This window comes from Desmodus rotundus, chromosome 13, assembly GCF_022682495.2.
Source record: "Desmodus rotundus isolate HL8 chromosome 13, HLdesRot8A.1, whole genome shotgun sequence".
NCBI classification, from domain to species: domain Eukaryota; kingdom Metazoa; phylum Chordata; class Mammalia; order Chiroptera; family Phyllostomidae; genus Desmodus; species Desmodus rotundus.
In genome coordinates, this window is record NC_071399.1 from 39966678 (window position 1) to 39983523 (window position 16846).

A 16846-nucleotide genomic window follows, 5' to 3' on the forward strand; every position below is an offset into this window, starting at 1 on the left:
AGTTCCAGGTTTTATTGTCTCACCTGTGGGGATTTAAAAAAAAAAAGACGGAAGGAAGAAGAGAAATAAAGGGAGAGAAAGAAGGAGTAGAACATGAAAGAAGGAGAGGAAGAAGATGTTAAAAGAAAGATAAAATAATAAAAATATAATAATAAAGAATTACTTTTAAAAAATAAAAAATAGAAAAGAACACAACAAAACACAAGCCTGCTGTCTTCAAACTAGCCAAGCCAGTTTTGCTGGTCTTTTTGGCTGTAGCCAACTCAAGCAGCCTCTGGCCCAGCTCTCCAGAGGCCCCTGGACTCACTGATTCTGGCACTCACCCTCCTCCTGACTATGGGTGTGCACTCGGGGCCTTCCTTGATTCGCACTCTCCCCCATGCTTGTGGTCTCACATCTCTCCGAATTGCACACTCCCCGGTCGGTGCCTGTGGTCTCCGGTCCGTCCAAGGTGCACACACTCCCCCTGGTACTTAGGATTTGGGATCAATGCCCCCCACATCCCTGGGGAGTGCCAGGCAGGCAGCCAGGTGGAGAGGAGCCTGGATTTGCTGCTGCAGGGGAATTCCCTAAACTGCCCCCAAGGGTCTTTTTCTTTTTGAGAAAATCCTCCTGCTCAATCCTGCTGCTCAGTACAAGGAAGGGCCTGTCCTCTCACACCGCCCACCTCTCCAGCTAGACAGGGGACTGTCCCTGTCAGGGCACAACACGGCCCAACTCTCAACTCTCCCCAGCTGGCGCCCAAGGTCTCCATGTGTTTACCACATTTCGTCCTTATTCCCCTCCCTGCCACTTCAAGCAACCAGGTCTCTCTGCAGGCTGCTCAAGCCTTGTTTGGCAGGGGGGGGAGCCATGAACCCGGCTGTCTCCCAGGAGTCCTGCTGCAGGCCCTGTGGGCAGGGGCCTGGGGCTGCAGTTGCCCTGTTCCCCGTGCTGGTCCCAGGGACCTTTTTGTCCTGAAACAATTCCCTTACTGTCTGTTTTTTCAGTGTCCTCTATAGTTTTTGGTCTCCTATCTTCATAAACGCTGCAATGCTGTTGGCTGTTCGCTTTGTTCCTCAGTAGATTGGGTAGGTGTTTCACCCATGTGCAGGGGAAGTGGACTCTGCTCCCACCTATCTCACCACCATCTTTCCTCTCCATAAATTAGAATGTTAAGAATAGATTGAGTCCATGTATATGGGTTGTTCATGGGCATTTTTCTATGCTGTTTTTTTTAAAGAAACAACTAAAAAGAAAAAGAAAGAAGAGAAGAGAAACTAAAAAGAAAGAAAAGAAAAACATTTACAATATCCTCAGGGCATATGATTCAAATAGCTCTACACAAAATGGAGAAGGAAAAGGTTTCCACCACTCTCAGTGTCTCCTCACTCCTGCTAGAGCCTCTGCTCGGCTGTGCTCTGGGAATTTAAAGATAGGAAGGGGTGCTGTTAAAATGCCCCGCACCCCCAGTTCTAATATAGGATACTGGACTTGGTCTTAGAAGGTCTGGACTGATGCCTGACCCTGCTTCTCTATAACCTTGAGCAGCTCACTTATCTGATCCTCAGTTTTCTCATCTGCCTTTGCCATGTAGACTACCCCAAAATGTCGTCTGAATAATCTTAGTAGTTCTTTTATTTTTAAGATTTTGTTTATTCATTTTTACAGAGAAAAAGAGGGAAAGAAACATCAATGTGTGGTTACCTCTCATGCGCCCCCTACTGGGGACCTGGACCACAACCCAGGCATGTGCCCTGACTGGGAATTGAACCAGTGACCCTTTGATTCTCAGGCTGGCACTCAATCCACTCAGCCAGGGCCAATCTTAGTAGTTCTTACAGCAAAAACGATCAGCACTTCAACAATCTTAATAATGTCTCAGAAGGGATAATTGGGATGGATATTTTTAAGGTTTTGAGTATGAATTTAAGTGCCTTTACACAGGGAGATATGACTGAGATTGGGCAGAGAATTCTTGATATAAGAGTTTGGATCATTTCACAACATATACAAATATCAAATCTTTATGTTGTACACCTGAAACTAATATAGTGCTATATATTAATTACATTTCAATTAAGAAAAAAGTCTAGGACTCTCCACAATGCACAACAGGTAACAAGTACCTGTTAGGGACAGGTAACCATTACTGCTCTGGGGAGGGCAGCACTGTGGGTGGGGGATGAGGAAGTGGTGACATACCTTTACCTGTTTTCTACCTTCGATATTTTTCTTACCCATTCTGGCTCCACATTTCAGTTTTAGTTATCAGGTGGAGTTTACACTTCTGTTTTTCACTTTTCTTTTTGATTTGGAGTGATATTTGAGATGAGGGAAAATAAATGGTCACTTTATGTGTCCATCTTCACTCTGGAAATCTACTTTATGCCTTTAAAGTTTTTAACCATATACATGTATTCCCTTTAAAAATTAAATACAACTAAGTTTTAGAAACAGCATATTTAAAAAAAAATTAGGATCGATGGCCCTAGCTGGTCAGGGTCTTGGTCCAAGTCTTGATAAACACAATTATTTATAGGTGACTGGTTGATCAGTTGAGTAACTACTGCAAGAGGCTGGTTGATTAGTTTATAGTTTAGATAAATGGATTTGGGGGAAATTCCTGCAGCTAACAATGAATTTACTTATTGGTTAATGGCCTTAAATTCCTGGGCAGGCATTTTCTGGAATGAAAGTAAAGTCATTTTAATGTAGAGGGCTTAGTCCTTGGTACTGATAATTTAGCGGCAGGGTTGCCAGTGGTCTCAGTTCTCAAGAGACCCACATTTCCAAATATCCATCTATCATTTGAAACAGGATCCACATGATTCCAGTATGTGGAATTTTATAAAAAAGAAAATACAAGCCCACAAATGAAACAGTTTTTCAGAGACAAAGGGCCTCAGGGTTTTATGTATTTGAGTTGTGGGTAAAGTCTCCCTTTTCTACCCAAAATCATCTTTAATTTGTCTTCTATTTACTTAAATTAAGTGACGCCTTCAGAAAAATAAATGCATTTCTGGTTATATTTTAGAACTCTTTGATGAGAAACAAAGGTGGGCCATTTTTACAGAACTTGAGAATTCTCTTGCATGCTTAAATGCAGGTGATTCACTTGGCCTAAATTGGCATCTATATCTTTTTTCAAGACTTATTTGGAGAGTATTGTGAGAGACAGAATGTCCCACCACCTAAATTATAAAATCCAAGGTTGCTATTAAATTCACTGTTGTTATAACATCACTTATATATGGAATCTAATGAACAAAATAAACAAACAAAAGAGAAAGAACTCAGAGGTACAAAGAACAGGCTGACAACTGTCAAAGGAGAGGGGTTTTAGGAGTGGGTGAAAAAGGTGAAGAGATTAAGCAAAGGAAAAACCCTCATAGACACAGACAACAATATGGTTATTATCAGTGGGAAGGGGGTGGGAGCAGGTAGAAGGTAAAGGAGGGATAAATAGTGATGGAAGGAGACTTGACTTGGGGTGGTGAATACACAATAAAATATACAGATGATGTATCATAAAATTGTATGCTTGAAATCTATGTAATTTTATTAACCATTGCCACACTGATAAATTCAATATTTTTTAATATACTGTTGTTTTGACTTTGACTATACTGTTCAGCTGTACTAAAGAAAGCTTCTCTCAAAAGGCAGTGACCTTTTCAGTGCATCAGATAAAATCAAAACAAATAGCAGTATGCTTTAAAACACATTACTACTGCTATTGAGCTTTCTCTACGTCAAAGCCTTGAAAATCAAGCAAAAATGCATTATCATTCCTGCTAGGCTGGATGCATGTCAAAATATAATAATTAAATATTTTGCATTCTTTTCAAAAGTTCCATTCTTCTGTGTTTTGCCATCATTAATTAGGAAAATATCTGCATAACCATTCGAATGTTCATTATGATATGATATTTGTATTCTGATATTTGGACCTATGACAAAATTTTCCTTGCTATTCACTTCTATTAATAATTTTTAAAGTTTAAAGAATAGCCTTTAGTTGAATGCCACTTACTACAAAAAATTATAGTTAGTGGCATATGTAAGGTTAGTTTTTCTCTTATTTTAAGAGAGTCATTTTTATTGACTACAAATACAATTTATATACTATGTAAATGTAAATAAAATCACTACACGCTTATTAAGCTATAGGTATTTAAGTGACTTTAGCTGAATTTTCTTCCTGAAAGAAAGCACCCCTAAGACATTCATTCAAGAATATTCCTGGCCCTGACATGTGTGGCTCAGTTGGTTGGGTGTTGTCCTGCAAAGCAAATGGTCACCAGTTCTATTCCCCAGCAGGGCACATGCCTGGGATGCAGGTTCAATCCCCGATTGGGGTGCATATGAGAGGCAACCGATCAATGTTTCTCTCTCACATCAATGTTTCTCTCCCTTTCTTTGTCCCTCCATTCCCCTCTCCCTAAAAATAAATAAATAAAATCTTTAAAAAATATTTCTGTAGCATTTTCTAAATACTAGGCATTTTTCTAGATATTGGACACATAAGTTATTCCCTCAAGGAGTTCACAATGTTTGCTCTTAGAAAAAACTTATGACACTAGTTAAGTATAGGAACATTTAATAATATCTCTATTTTTCTGAATATAATTGTGACAAGAAAATGCATACATAACATAGTCATGATTCCCTTATTGAGTGACTTCAGCAATTAAAATCACTTATCTAAAATATGGTATAAAATAAAGTGAACACTAATCCCAGTGTTGTTGTTTCATACTTCAAATTATATTTCATTATGCCATGCAAATGCCATTTTAACATTAAGATAAAGGAAGAGGAAAGGAGAGATGGGAATAGATTGAGTAATTAACATCCACTGAGATGCACCTTAGGTTGCTCAACTCTTACAGATATTATCTCATGTAATCTGCACAACACAACTCTACAGAAAAATGCTATTATGACACCCATGTTATAGCTGACAAAACTGAGTCTTAGAGAAGATAATTTTTCCATGTATCACATACCATGGAAACAATCTTGGGTAACACATCAATCAGCAATATCAACTATAACATGATTTTCCAAGTCAGCAGCCATATTTATGTGTCCCCAAGAACTTATACAACTAAGTTCTCCCATTTATTGGAAAGTGATCATGTGCTGAACACTGTGTGCTCTTTTACCAGCTCACTCCATTAGGTCCTCATAGCAATTCAGAAGACGAGGATTATTAGCTGTTTTGAGATGAAGAAATTAAGGCTCTAGAAAGGTAGATGACCTACCCAAGGTCACCCTTTCTAGTGAATCAGGGAGTCAGAGAGTCAGGAATCAAATCTTGGACTGTGTGACTCTGAAATCCATCTATTGACTACCAGTCTATGCTTTTAATTTATAGAGGATCCCCCCTTCTCATGCTCTGTATTGACAAATTCTAAATCCCTTAATATTTTTTAAATATATTTATTGATTATGCTATTACAGTTGTCCCATTTCCCCCCCTTCACTCCACTCCATCCTGCTCACCCCATCCCTCCCACATTCCCTACCCCTATAGTTCATGTCCATGGGTCATACATATAAGTTGTTTGGCTTCTACATTTGCTATACTATTCTTACCCTCCCCCTGTCTATTTTCCACCTATCATTTATGCTATTTATTCTCTGTACCTTTCCCCCCTCTCTCTCCCTCCCAATCCCCTATTGATAACCCTCCGTGTGATCTCCATTTCTGTGGTTCTGTTTCTGTTCTAGTTGTTTGCTTAGTTTTCTTTTGTTTTGGTTTTAGGTGTGGTTGTTAATAACTGTGAGTTTGTTGTCATTTTTACTGGTCATATTTTTTATCTTCTTTTTCTTAGATAAGTCCCTTTAACATTTCATATAACAATGGCTTGGTGATGATGAACTCCTTTAACTTGACCTTATCTGAGAAGCACTTTATCTGCCCTTCCATTCTAAATGATAGCTTTGCTGGATAGAGTAATCTTGGATGTAGGTCCTTGCCTTTCATGACTTGGAATACTTCTTGCCAGTCCCTTCTTGCCTGTAAGGTCTCTTTTGAGAAATCAGCTGACAGTCTTATGGGAACCCCTTTGTAGGTAACTATCTCCTTTTCTCTTGCTGCTTCTAAGATTCTCTCTTTATCTTTAATCTTGGGTAATGTAATGATGATGTGCCTTGGTGTGTTCTCCTTGGGTCCAGCTTCTTTGGGACTCTCTGAGCTTCCTGGACTTCCTGGAAGTCTATTTCCTTTGCCAGATTAGGGAAGTTCTCCTTCATTATTTGCTCAAATAAGTTTTCAATTTTTTGTTCTTCCTCTTCTCCTTCTGGCACCCCTATAATTCAGACGTTGGAACGTTTCAAGATGTCCTGGAGGTTTCTAAGCCTCTCCTCATTTTTTTGAATTCTTGTTTCTTCATTCTTTCCTGGTTGGATGTTTCTTTCTTCCTTCTGGTCCACACCATTGATTTGAGTCCCAGTTTCCTTCCCATCCCTATTGGCTCCCTGCACATTTTCCTTTGTTTCTCTTAGCATAGCCTTCAGTTTTTCATCTAATTTGTGACCAAATTCAACCAATTCTGTGAGCATCCTAATTACCAGTGTTTTGAACTGTGCATCTGATAGGTTGGCTATCTCTTCCTTGCTTAGTTGTATTTTTTCTGGAGCTTTGATCTGTTCTTTCATTTGGGCCATTTTTTTTTTTTGTCTTGGCACACCTGTTATGTAAAGGGGCAGAGCCCTAGGTATTCACCAGGGCCGGGTAACGCTGGTCCGTGCACTGTGATGCTGTATGTGGGGGAGGGGTCTGAGAGGAAACAGTGACACTTGCTCCACTCTCTACCAGTTTTTAGTCACTCCCTCCGCTACCCACAGTCAAATTGGGCCCTTCTGGTGCTGATTCCGGGGTGGGTGGGTTTGTGTACATTCTAGGACCCTGTGGGTCTCTCCAACGAACTCTTGTGTGAGGCTGAGAGTTTCTCCTACTGCCGCTTCAACCTCCACGGGTATTTTTAATCAGAGGTTTGAGGCTTTATTTCCCTGTGCTGGAGCCCTGGGTTGCATGGTCCGCTTTGCTCTGCCACTGTTCCTCCTGGTTTATATATGCACGAATGTGGGGCCATAGGGTCCGCCAGCCACCACCTTGTGGGGTCTGTCAGCTGCAGCCTGGCCTGCCTCGTTCCACAATCCGCCACCTCGCTGGGTCAGCCAGCCACCACCTTGCTGCGTGTCCTCTTTGCCTGGATGCCTGCCTCCGCCCCTCCTACCGGTCTGGATGGATGTTTCTTCTTTATCTCCTTGGTTGTCGGACTTCCATACAGTTTGATTATCTGTCAGTTCTGGTTGTTTTTTGTTTTTAAATTGTCATTGTCCTTCTTTTGGTTGTGTGAGGAGGCACAGTGTTTCTACCTATGCCTCCATCTTGGCCGCAAGTCTAAATCCCTTAATTTTCTATACTCATAGTGTGGCTGCTTATCAAGGCCACATACGGATTATGCAAAATACAAAAGTGACATATCAACACAACAATTAGAGTTAAAATCCAGCTTCCACCCCCGCCTCCTCAGGCACATGACTGAGCAGTGTCCTCTTCTTGGGACTACACCCCTCAAGAAGAGGAAACAGTCGTTTTCCAACTTATGCAAAAGTTGTTATGTGGGCTATAGGCATCCTGGCTCTTCTGAGCAGTTTAAATCCCTAGAATCAAAACTCTCTTCAGTCTGTTCCTTCTGTCTCCACACCTTCCATAAAACTTCCCACTAGTAGCTATGAGTTATCTTGGGTAATAGATAGAAATGTCTTCATGGGGGATCTTTTGCTGAATATTTGTTATAACTCATACCAGACCTGGATGAACAAGTCAAATCAGGCATGCTCATTTCTGAACTGGAATTGTGTGGCCTTCTTGACACTGATTACAAAGATGGCCTCTTTCCTATTCGGGTCTATACAGTCATATAGAATATGCGCTGTCAGTGTAGAATGAGAGCAGGCTTTGCAATCAACCACACTGGTCTGCAAATCTTCTGAGCGGTGGTGAGTCCTTGAGAAGTCTCAGTTTGTTCATCTGTCAGGTTGGGACATGAACAACCTCATTGGAGTGAATGACCAATGTGTCATCAAGGTATTCACTCAGTACCTTAGTAGCCAAACTTAGAAACCTGGCTTCACCACTTCATGGATGCTTGATTTTAGGCAAGTTACTTCATCTTTCTGCACCTCAGTTTTGTCATCTGTTAAATGAGGTTTGTAAACTAATAGACCCTGACTAATAGGTGAGAGTGAAACAAGTTTTTATCTGTAAAACACTCTGTAGGTGACTTTCCATTATTAGTAGTAAGTCCAAGAGAGATCCACAGTTACCCCCAAGATGTAGGCAATTGACAGTCACCTTCAAAGCACATCCTCAAGGGCTTGCTTCTGAAGTTTCAGTGTGGCCCAGCAAAAACTCTATCTAAGGAGCATAAAATGCTTTTGATAAATCACTGCACCCTTTTCTAAGTTGATTCTAAGTTTCTTGCTCACCTGCAGGAGAAAGTCTATCAGCTGCAGTTTTATACTGAAGTAAGCTAACATCTTCAAGGTATTATCAGACTATTTTTCAAATCATTTGCTGAATAGCTATTTAGTGGAAATACTCCTGGCAACTACTAACAACATACTAACAACATAGATTCATCAACAGAGGTTGGCATCGCCTATAGCTGTTTGGAAGTTGTGGGCATGGGCAGCCGTGATCTTCTGTAATGCCTGAAGTGCAGCTATGACATTCTCCACTCTGCTTGGACATGCCAGGAAAAAAACAGTCCTGTATCAGAAGTAGAAGACTTGCATAGGCTTTGGCAGGAAACCTCACCAAATGAGTAAAGACCAGCATCTTTCAAGGACACTTGTCAAATGAGGGGCAAGAGCACAATCAAGGTGTTGGTAGTTAGGCCTGATTGACTTGACAGGTAGAAGAGTGATTGTGAGCAGGATGTAAATCAAGATAGTTGGATAAGAGGGGCTGGTGATCAGGGCATGAGAACCAGCTGAACAGAATCTGTAACTACTGTCAGAGGCACCAGTAGCAGAAGAACAGTGACCGCTATCATTAAGACAAGCATGACATTGTCTTCTACATGGGTTGTAATTGCCTACCTGGAACTTTCAGAGTGCACATCATGTTGGATCTCTGTAACTTCTGAGTGGGTAAGGACTTAGCTAGGGGTAGTCTTTCATGGGCTATAGGCTGAATGAGAGGTGTTTTTTTTGGTTACTTGCCTCTTCAACGGTCCCATTCTCCCAGCTGTTTATCCCCAGGATCCAGGACAGATGAACTGACACCTGGGCTCTTCTCTAGAACATGAGCCTCTAGGTCATATTCCTGTGTAAAAGAGGGTGAGCCTGATTTTGTAAAGGAGAGCATTGTGCTTTCTGGATAAAGGTAAACTCTAATTAAATTCCAGTGATTCCCTCCAAAGGATCACCTGTTCTTGTGCACATCATTAGCTATATGACAAGGGAAATTTGAGGAAGAGGAAAAAAAGCCTCTTTATTCTTATTCTATTCTCTATTTTCTAGATCCAGAACTCCCAGTTCCCTGAAGCTCGCCCAATTAATTGGGGCATCTAAGAGAGCTTAATTATGCAAAGCATTAGTGTCTTAACCCATTTGCTTTTTCCCATTTGGCAAGTTCTTTTCAGATTACAGTTCCATTGGTTAGCCCAGCAATTCAGCAACTTTGGGCAAGGTCATCCTAGTTCTCTGAGGCTCCACATTCTGGGCACAACTAACAAGGCACACTTAGCATTACTGAGAAGGCCTGAGTACCTGCAGCATCCCACAGACCTTTGGGCCAGACTCGCAAGGGGAATATGAGGAAGAGAAAGTGCTGGGTGACCCTGCAGATGAGAGGAATGCAGACAGATATCCCTGAAGCTGAGTTGGGGTCAGCCTCCTCATATGGCAGCAATGTTCTATAACCAATATTTGGCAGAAACAACTTGAGGTTTTAAGAAAATAAAGTGTTGGGCATTAATATACCAATATTGATTAAGGTTTAAATTATTAACACCCCATATTAAATGTATTTATTAATATTTAATATTTTATAATAGCAAGTAGTAATTATTAATGTTGGTATGTTACTGTTAAATATTCAATATTAATCAAATATTTAATCTAAATATTAAATATTAACATAAATATTTATCTGTGATATATTAAGGCTACATAGTTGTTGGTTTTCACTAAGATTTTCATAACACTAAAAAACTCTCATAGATTAGTTGAAAGATCACTTTGAGATACAGAGACTAAGTGGATAGATGGAAATAAAGCATATTCAGAGAACAGTAAACTAAGGAAATAAAATCTATGGGTATATGCATTTGTATACAACACAAAATATGAAAAATTTCAAAGTGACTCTAACTTAATTGAAGCAAAATTATATATGTATATATATATCTTTTTTCAATCAAACTTTCATTCAACCTTTTAAGTTTTTTTATGGAGAAATAATTGACATATAACTTTATATTAGTTTCAGGTGTACAAGATGATGATTTGAGGGGATATTTATATATTATAAAATGATGACTACAACAAGTCTAGGTAACATTAGTAAAATAATATAACCTGAGATGCTTTCCTAGATAGTACCTGATTTGTGATAATCAAAATATGTTATATTTCATTCTGCTTTGTAGATTATTTTCAGATAAGCTCCAAAGTGATTGTAATATTGCTCTGGATTAGAAAAGCTCCTATTAAATTTTACCTAACAAGTGTGGGAAGATAATTTAACAAGGTTTTTCTTTTACTATTTTATCATTGGAGGTTAAAGTAATAAGTAATATAGAAAAATATGTACCTGTGGAAAAATTGGTTTATATGGTTTATGCAACATTTAAAAAATTTCACTTTTACTATAATAAAAAGTTTAGTCTTTGTGTTGTAATTTACATTTTTCTGAGTTAGTAGTTGGGTTACTAAAGTTGAACTTCAATGAGTGATGTGGGGTTTCAGACATTTTATTTACTAAATTTTAATAGATGCACTAAAAACATAGATTTCCCATTAGTTAATTTCCTTTTTTCCCATTTCTTTTGTAAGTTTTATTTGTTTTTTTAATTATATTTTATTGATTATGCTATTGCAGTTATCATGACTTTTCCCCCTTTGGCCCCCTCCACCCAGTGCCCCCTAACTCCCTCAGGCAATCCCCCCACCATTGTTCATGCCCATGAGCCATGAGTATAAGGTCTTTGGCTACTCCATTTCCTATACTGTATTCTACATCCCCATGGCTATTCTGTAACTACCTAGTTGTACTTCTTAATCCCCTCACCTCTTCACCCATTCTCCTGCTCCCTCATCCCATCTGGCACACATCTGGTAGCTAACTTCTTTTCTCTTGCTGCTTTTAAGAGTCTCTTCATCTTTAACCTTTGGCCTTTTAATTATGACGTGTTTGGGGTGTGCCTCTTTGCATCCATCGTGATTGAGACTCTCTGTGCTTCCTGGAATTGCATGTCTATTTCCTTCACCAAATTGCACAAGTTTTCTTTCACTATTTTTTCATTTCCAACTTCTTGCTCTTTCTCTTCTCCTTCTGGCACCCCTATGATGCAAATGTTGGACCTCTTAACAGTGTCCCAGAGGCTGCTTATACTATCCTCATTTTTTTGATCTTTCTTCTTCTTATTGTTCTGCATGGTTGTTTTTTGCTTCCCTACATTCCAAAACATTAATTTATTTCTCAGCTTCATTTACTCTACTGTTGTTTCCCTGCAAATTGTTCATTTCATTTAGTGTATCCTTCATTTATGCTGCTTCTTTTTTATGCTGCTAAGGTCCTCACTAAGTTCCTTGAGCATCCTTATAAACAGTGTTTTTAACTCTGCATCTGATAGATTGTTTATCTCCATTTTGTTTAGCTCTTTTTCTGGAGTTTTTATCTATTCCTTCATTCGAGCCATGTTTCTTTGTCTCCTTGTTTTGGCAACTTCTGTATGTTTGTTTCTATGTGTTAGGTGGAGCTGCTTTGACTTTGTGTCTTGGTAGTATGGTCTAATGTAGTAGGTGTCCTATGGGGTCCAGTGGCACAGCCTCCCCTATCATGCCAGAAGGGTATGCCCTTCATGTGGGCTGAGTACGTCCTCCTTTTATAATTGAGCTTTGGTTGCTGTTCGAAGATCAAAGGGAGGGGACCACTGACACCAACCTCTGCTGTTTGTGGAGGATCAGCTGTTCAGGGGCACGATGTTGGTGCTCCAACATGGTCTGTAGCTATCCACTGGGTGCAATGGCCCTGAGATTTCCCAGGTGGTGCAGGCTAATGTCAGCCCCAACCTGTATTTTGCCCAGAACACCCTGCCTGAGCTGTAAAGCAATCTGAGATGGCTGCTTCTTGTTCTGGGCTTAGGCTGGCTGCCGCTAGGGCTCACTGAAGCTAGCTGTTGCTTGGTTGATAGGATTTAGAAGCCAAGACCAGCCATTCTTATGGAAAAGCAGCTTGGGTGGGCCCATAAATTGGGTAGGGTGGAGTCTCAGGGGATCTTCAAGGTGGATCAAACAGTGTTAGCCAAGTTGATGGAGTCTCAGATATGGCACCATGTTGCCAGCTCTGTGCTCTGTGGGGGCAGGGTTTAGAAAAGGGACAATGGCCTCTGCTCACCTTCATGCCAGACACTTCCATTTCTCCCAGCATGCCTCCAGTGCCCTTCAAGCTGCTACCCTGGTTCTGGAGCTCAGAGGGAGTGAGCAGGGAGTTGCCTACTCAGGCAAGTCCATGTGTGGGTTCTTTAAGAGGAACTGCTTGGTGCTCCAGCAGTTTCTTCTACCTACTCAATCCCCTCTGGTGTTTGCAGGCAGAAGTTGTGGGGACTTATTTCCTGGCACTGAAATCCTAGGCTGGGGGGCTGGGACTCTTCGCTCCTGAGATACCCCTCCCAAATTTATATACACATGGGTATTGGACCAACCTGTTCCACATCTGCACCCCTCCTACCAGCCTGGATAGATGTGGTTTCTTTAATTCTGTAGTTGTCAGGCTTCCATTCAGAGTGATTTCTGATGTTCCTGAGTAATGGTTGTTCTATATTTTAGTTGTAATTTTGGTATGGTTGTGTGAAGAGGTGAGCCATGTCTCAATTTTCTTTTTTATTGAAGTACCTACATATGGTAAGACATTAAAGCCTACTTTTATTTTTCAATCTACAATGAAGTTCTAGTTAGCCCAGACATGTATTTACATTTCTGTATATAAAAACATTTGTATTAAAACACAAGATGGGAAAGAACTGATCTGCTGTCGCTATTCAAGAGCCATATCCATTTACTCAGGACTGGGCTGATTCACAAAGGAATGGAATATTCACTACAATAAAAATGCAGCTTTTTTCTCATCTCAGCAAGAGTCCATTACAGAGGATCTCACCCATTAGTATCTCCTGTTGTCTCTACTTTGGACAATCACCTTGTCACTTCAGTAGAGTCAGGTAAGAGCCCATTCCAGGAAATACTCATTTTCTATTTTCTTATACAGTTCTACCATAGTTTACATAAGTATCACAGAAGGACTATTTTCCTGTTGTCTGTCGATGAGATTACATTATATTAACTGACATCAGATAATATTTTACAATGTGTTACCTTGTGGAGATGAAGATTTGAGTAAAATTCTTCATATTTAATGCTCTGCAAAGTTACTTTGTAGTTTCTTTAAATGGTAATTCTATTTAATACCAGATGGTATCATGTAATCTAACTTTTTTATAATGAATGAAAATAATTTGAAGATTCATAGGCCGCTTTTTTTCATTACAGAATATACAGGCTTTTCCAACACCTTTGTTCTGGAACATTAAGAAAAAAGACAAGGAGAAGCAGAGGAAAAAAACTGAGGACCCCCTGCTACTGTTTCTATAAACAACTAGTGGTGTTTAAAGGCTAATAAAGCTCTGAGGATCTCTCGAATAACCATAATCTTTGGGCCAATTTAAAAATATTTTAGATGGAGAAATGTCAAGAAAAATAGAGACGATTTCTTAAGACACCATTCTCTTCCCTCACTCTCCATAGAAGATTATACATATATGGCTGTCATGTTAAGATGCGATTGAAATTCCACAGCACAAAGGCAATGCAGAGAAGAAGAAAAAAAGAATCAATCTTTCACATGTTTTTTTCAAAGGCTTGGCAAGAGACCAGGGGTAATATTTTTGCAACTGGGAATATATGTTTATTGAAGAATATTCCCACATTTGAATCATCATCAGGGGTCCTAGGCTTGTTTTACTTTCAAAGGTAGAGAGGGCATAACATTGACCCCGACTGGGAAAAGGAAAATGGCTCACTGTGATTCTCCTCCAGGGAGTAGGAATAAAAGGATTACATATGCCTGCATAATGGAGAATTTCCTCAGTTACACAAGACAAAAGAGTTCATTATTTTTTACCAGACACTTGAAGCCTTGTGCCTCCCAGTTCCAGAGGCCAAGCTGGTAGACCAGTATTTTTATGTTAAGCCACTAGATGGTGTTCTAGGAAACTGGCCCTTCCAGTATGTGCCGTGATGACGAGATTGAGATGTTGAAGACCTTAATAACAGTGTTTTTCCCCTAAGAGAAGTGAGACCAAGACCTTCCCTAAAGATCAGTGTGAGTTTTTCAATACCATTATCTTTGTTTCTTCTCTAGGCAGCAAATACATGCACACTTCCTGAAAACATACTTGTTTTATATTTATGTGAGAACAAAAGCCATCTAAATTCAAATGAAAAATTTTAAGTGAAAAAATATAATTTAATTGAACATTCAAGTACTTCTTTAGAGTAGGTCTTTTACTAAAATGATGGTAAAATATTAAAAGTTTCAAATTCCTTACTGGTAAAATATTAAAATTTTTTAATTCTTTAATCATTTACTATTTCAACTTGGCAATAGATTGCTGTAACACAATATATGGAGACCATGTTCTCAGTGACAGATCTTCCATTTATGATATTGAAATGAGTTTATCTCAGCCTCATGTTGGCTTACTTGGGTCTCCCTTAATAGCTTTCACCTAGAATATAGAGAGAGGTTTATAAATTTCCTACTTGCAAGACATAATGTCTAATTTTTTTCATTGCTGTCATCTATCAGTAGTGTGCAGCTAATTTCGAGATGGAATAGTATTCCAGGCTGAGATAAAATTAAGATTATTTAACTTCCCTTTTAAAAAGCTTATTTCAAACACTGTTTTGTTTGTGATTATGTCCATGTTCCATAAGCATGAAGTAATCAAAAAAGAAAATAAAATATTTGATCTTCACAGAATTATAAGGTTAATTCATTTAACAAATATTTATTGAGTACCTACTGAGTTTTCTCATTCAAAAGCCATTGAAGATACTCACAGGAAAGAGGAAGCATTTGATCCAAGAAGAGACTGAACAAGAGCATTGCTAAATGGAATTGGAGATTGTCTACCTTTGCTCACCAGACTCGGAGATGGAATGCTGGGAAGTGTAGGGCTGGCACAGGGGATCTCTTACCAAGCCGAGGTGGCCCCATCTGCCTGACTTCACTTTGCTAAAATTATGTGGGTTCTTTTGAAGCCCAGGAAATGAGGAGGTAGGTAAGCAGCCTCTGCTCAAGAACAGGAAGACCCTGGCAAGGACCTCTCACTGAGGAAATGGAAACAACTGGAGTTTATACTTCTACCGAACTCTGAAGCCACCTGTTACACAATTTAACGGGCCCATAGTTACTGAGCACTGCCCCCCCATCATTATCTAGTTTAAAATTGTACTAGCAAACAGTGTTATAAACATAGAAGAAAGTGGTAGGGAAAGGAAATTAAAACAAATGGTTTTAGCTATTACACACATTTAAATGGTCATCTCAACTGATTAAGCACGGGTTCTGATCACAGGGTAGAGCTAAAAACCAGTCCCCCTCCCCCAAACACAAAAAGACTGAATCATGAATCATACAGAGAACAAAGATTCACATATATGGCTGAAACTCTAGCCCTATTTAGTAGTATTGTCCGAATTCTCTAGATCCAGTGGAAAATACTTTTTCTTTTGGGAAAAATCCCAAAGAGGAAAAGGGACTTGCTTTCTCACCACTTCAGCCACACTATTGGTGGAGGAGATGGAAGAAGAGATGTCACAAGGCAGGGAGAGTCTTTCCAATAGCCAAAGGGTCTCCACAGAGACCTGTTTGTCTTATAGTCAGAGGAAGGGGTCTCAGTAAGATCTACAGAGGTCACCCAGCAGGCATGGGTGTGTTATGCTGACCCAGGTGCTGGGACATCCTTTAGGCTCTAGAATCAGTAGCTGCAATGCTAACTCTTCTTTGGTAAGAATGCCCGGTCAGCCTCAGGCTGGGCTGTTGGGCAAACACTGTAACTGCACAGAAACTTCATTTCTTTAGTATAACCTTTTCTCCTTTCTTTCTTTTTGATTCAAACTGGTTTCATTTAGCAACCTGACTCACCTGCCTCCTTCTCTACCTTGCATGTCCACTCCTTTAATCATTGAGCTCTCAGGACAATGAGAATCTGGTTGGCATCAAATAATCTTCGGATCAGATTCCACTGACCATAGAGACAGAGCAAACTAGAGATAACATCTAGGTCTCAGTTGTGTTTCAACTCCAGATCCAGAAAAGCAACCAAAACCAGACACAATGTTACTATGGCTGCCATAAGGACCAGGAACACTGATCAGCGATTCTCTACCCTAGCACTGACCAATCAGTAGGGACCATGACCCTGACCCTGGCCCTAACTCCCTTAGTTACCATGATTAATGATTTTTCCCCTATATAACCCATCCCCTAGAATAGGGGTATCAAATTCATTTTCAGCAGGTACCACATCAGCCTCGTGGTTGCCTTCAAAGGTGC

At 39.8% G+C, this 16846-nt stretch overlaps 1 protein-coding gene across 2 annotated transcripts in view; it reads left to right on the forward strand.

Annotated features, from left to right (window-relative positions):
* Positions 1–16846, forward strand: part of NALCN (sodium leak channel, non-selective) — a 380160-nt gene that overhangs the window by 298117 nt on the left and 65197 nt on the right. The window contains exon 19 of one of the 2 annotated variants that reach the window (XM_024578981.3): positions 13362–13448. The exons of the other annotated variant lie outside the window; for it this stretch is intronic. Within the exon in view, the coding sequence (XP_024434749.1) occupies positions 13362–13448 (87 nt within the window). The remainder of the gene's footprint in view (positions 1–13361; positions 13449–16846) is intronic. 2 annotated transcript variants of the gene reach the window in all.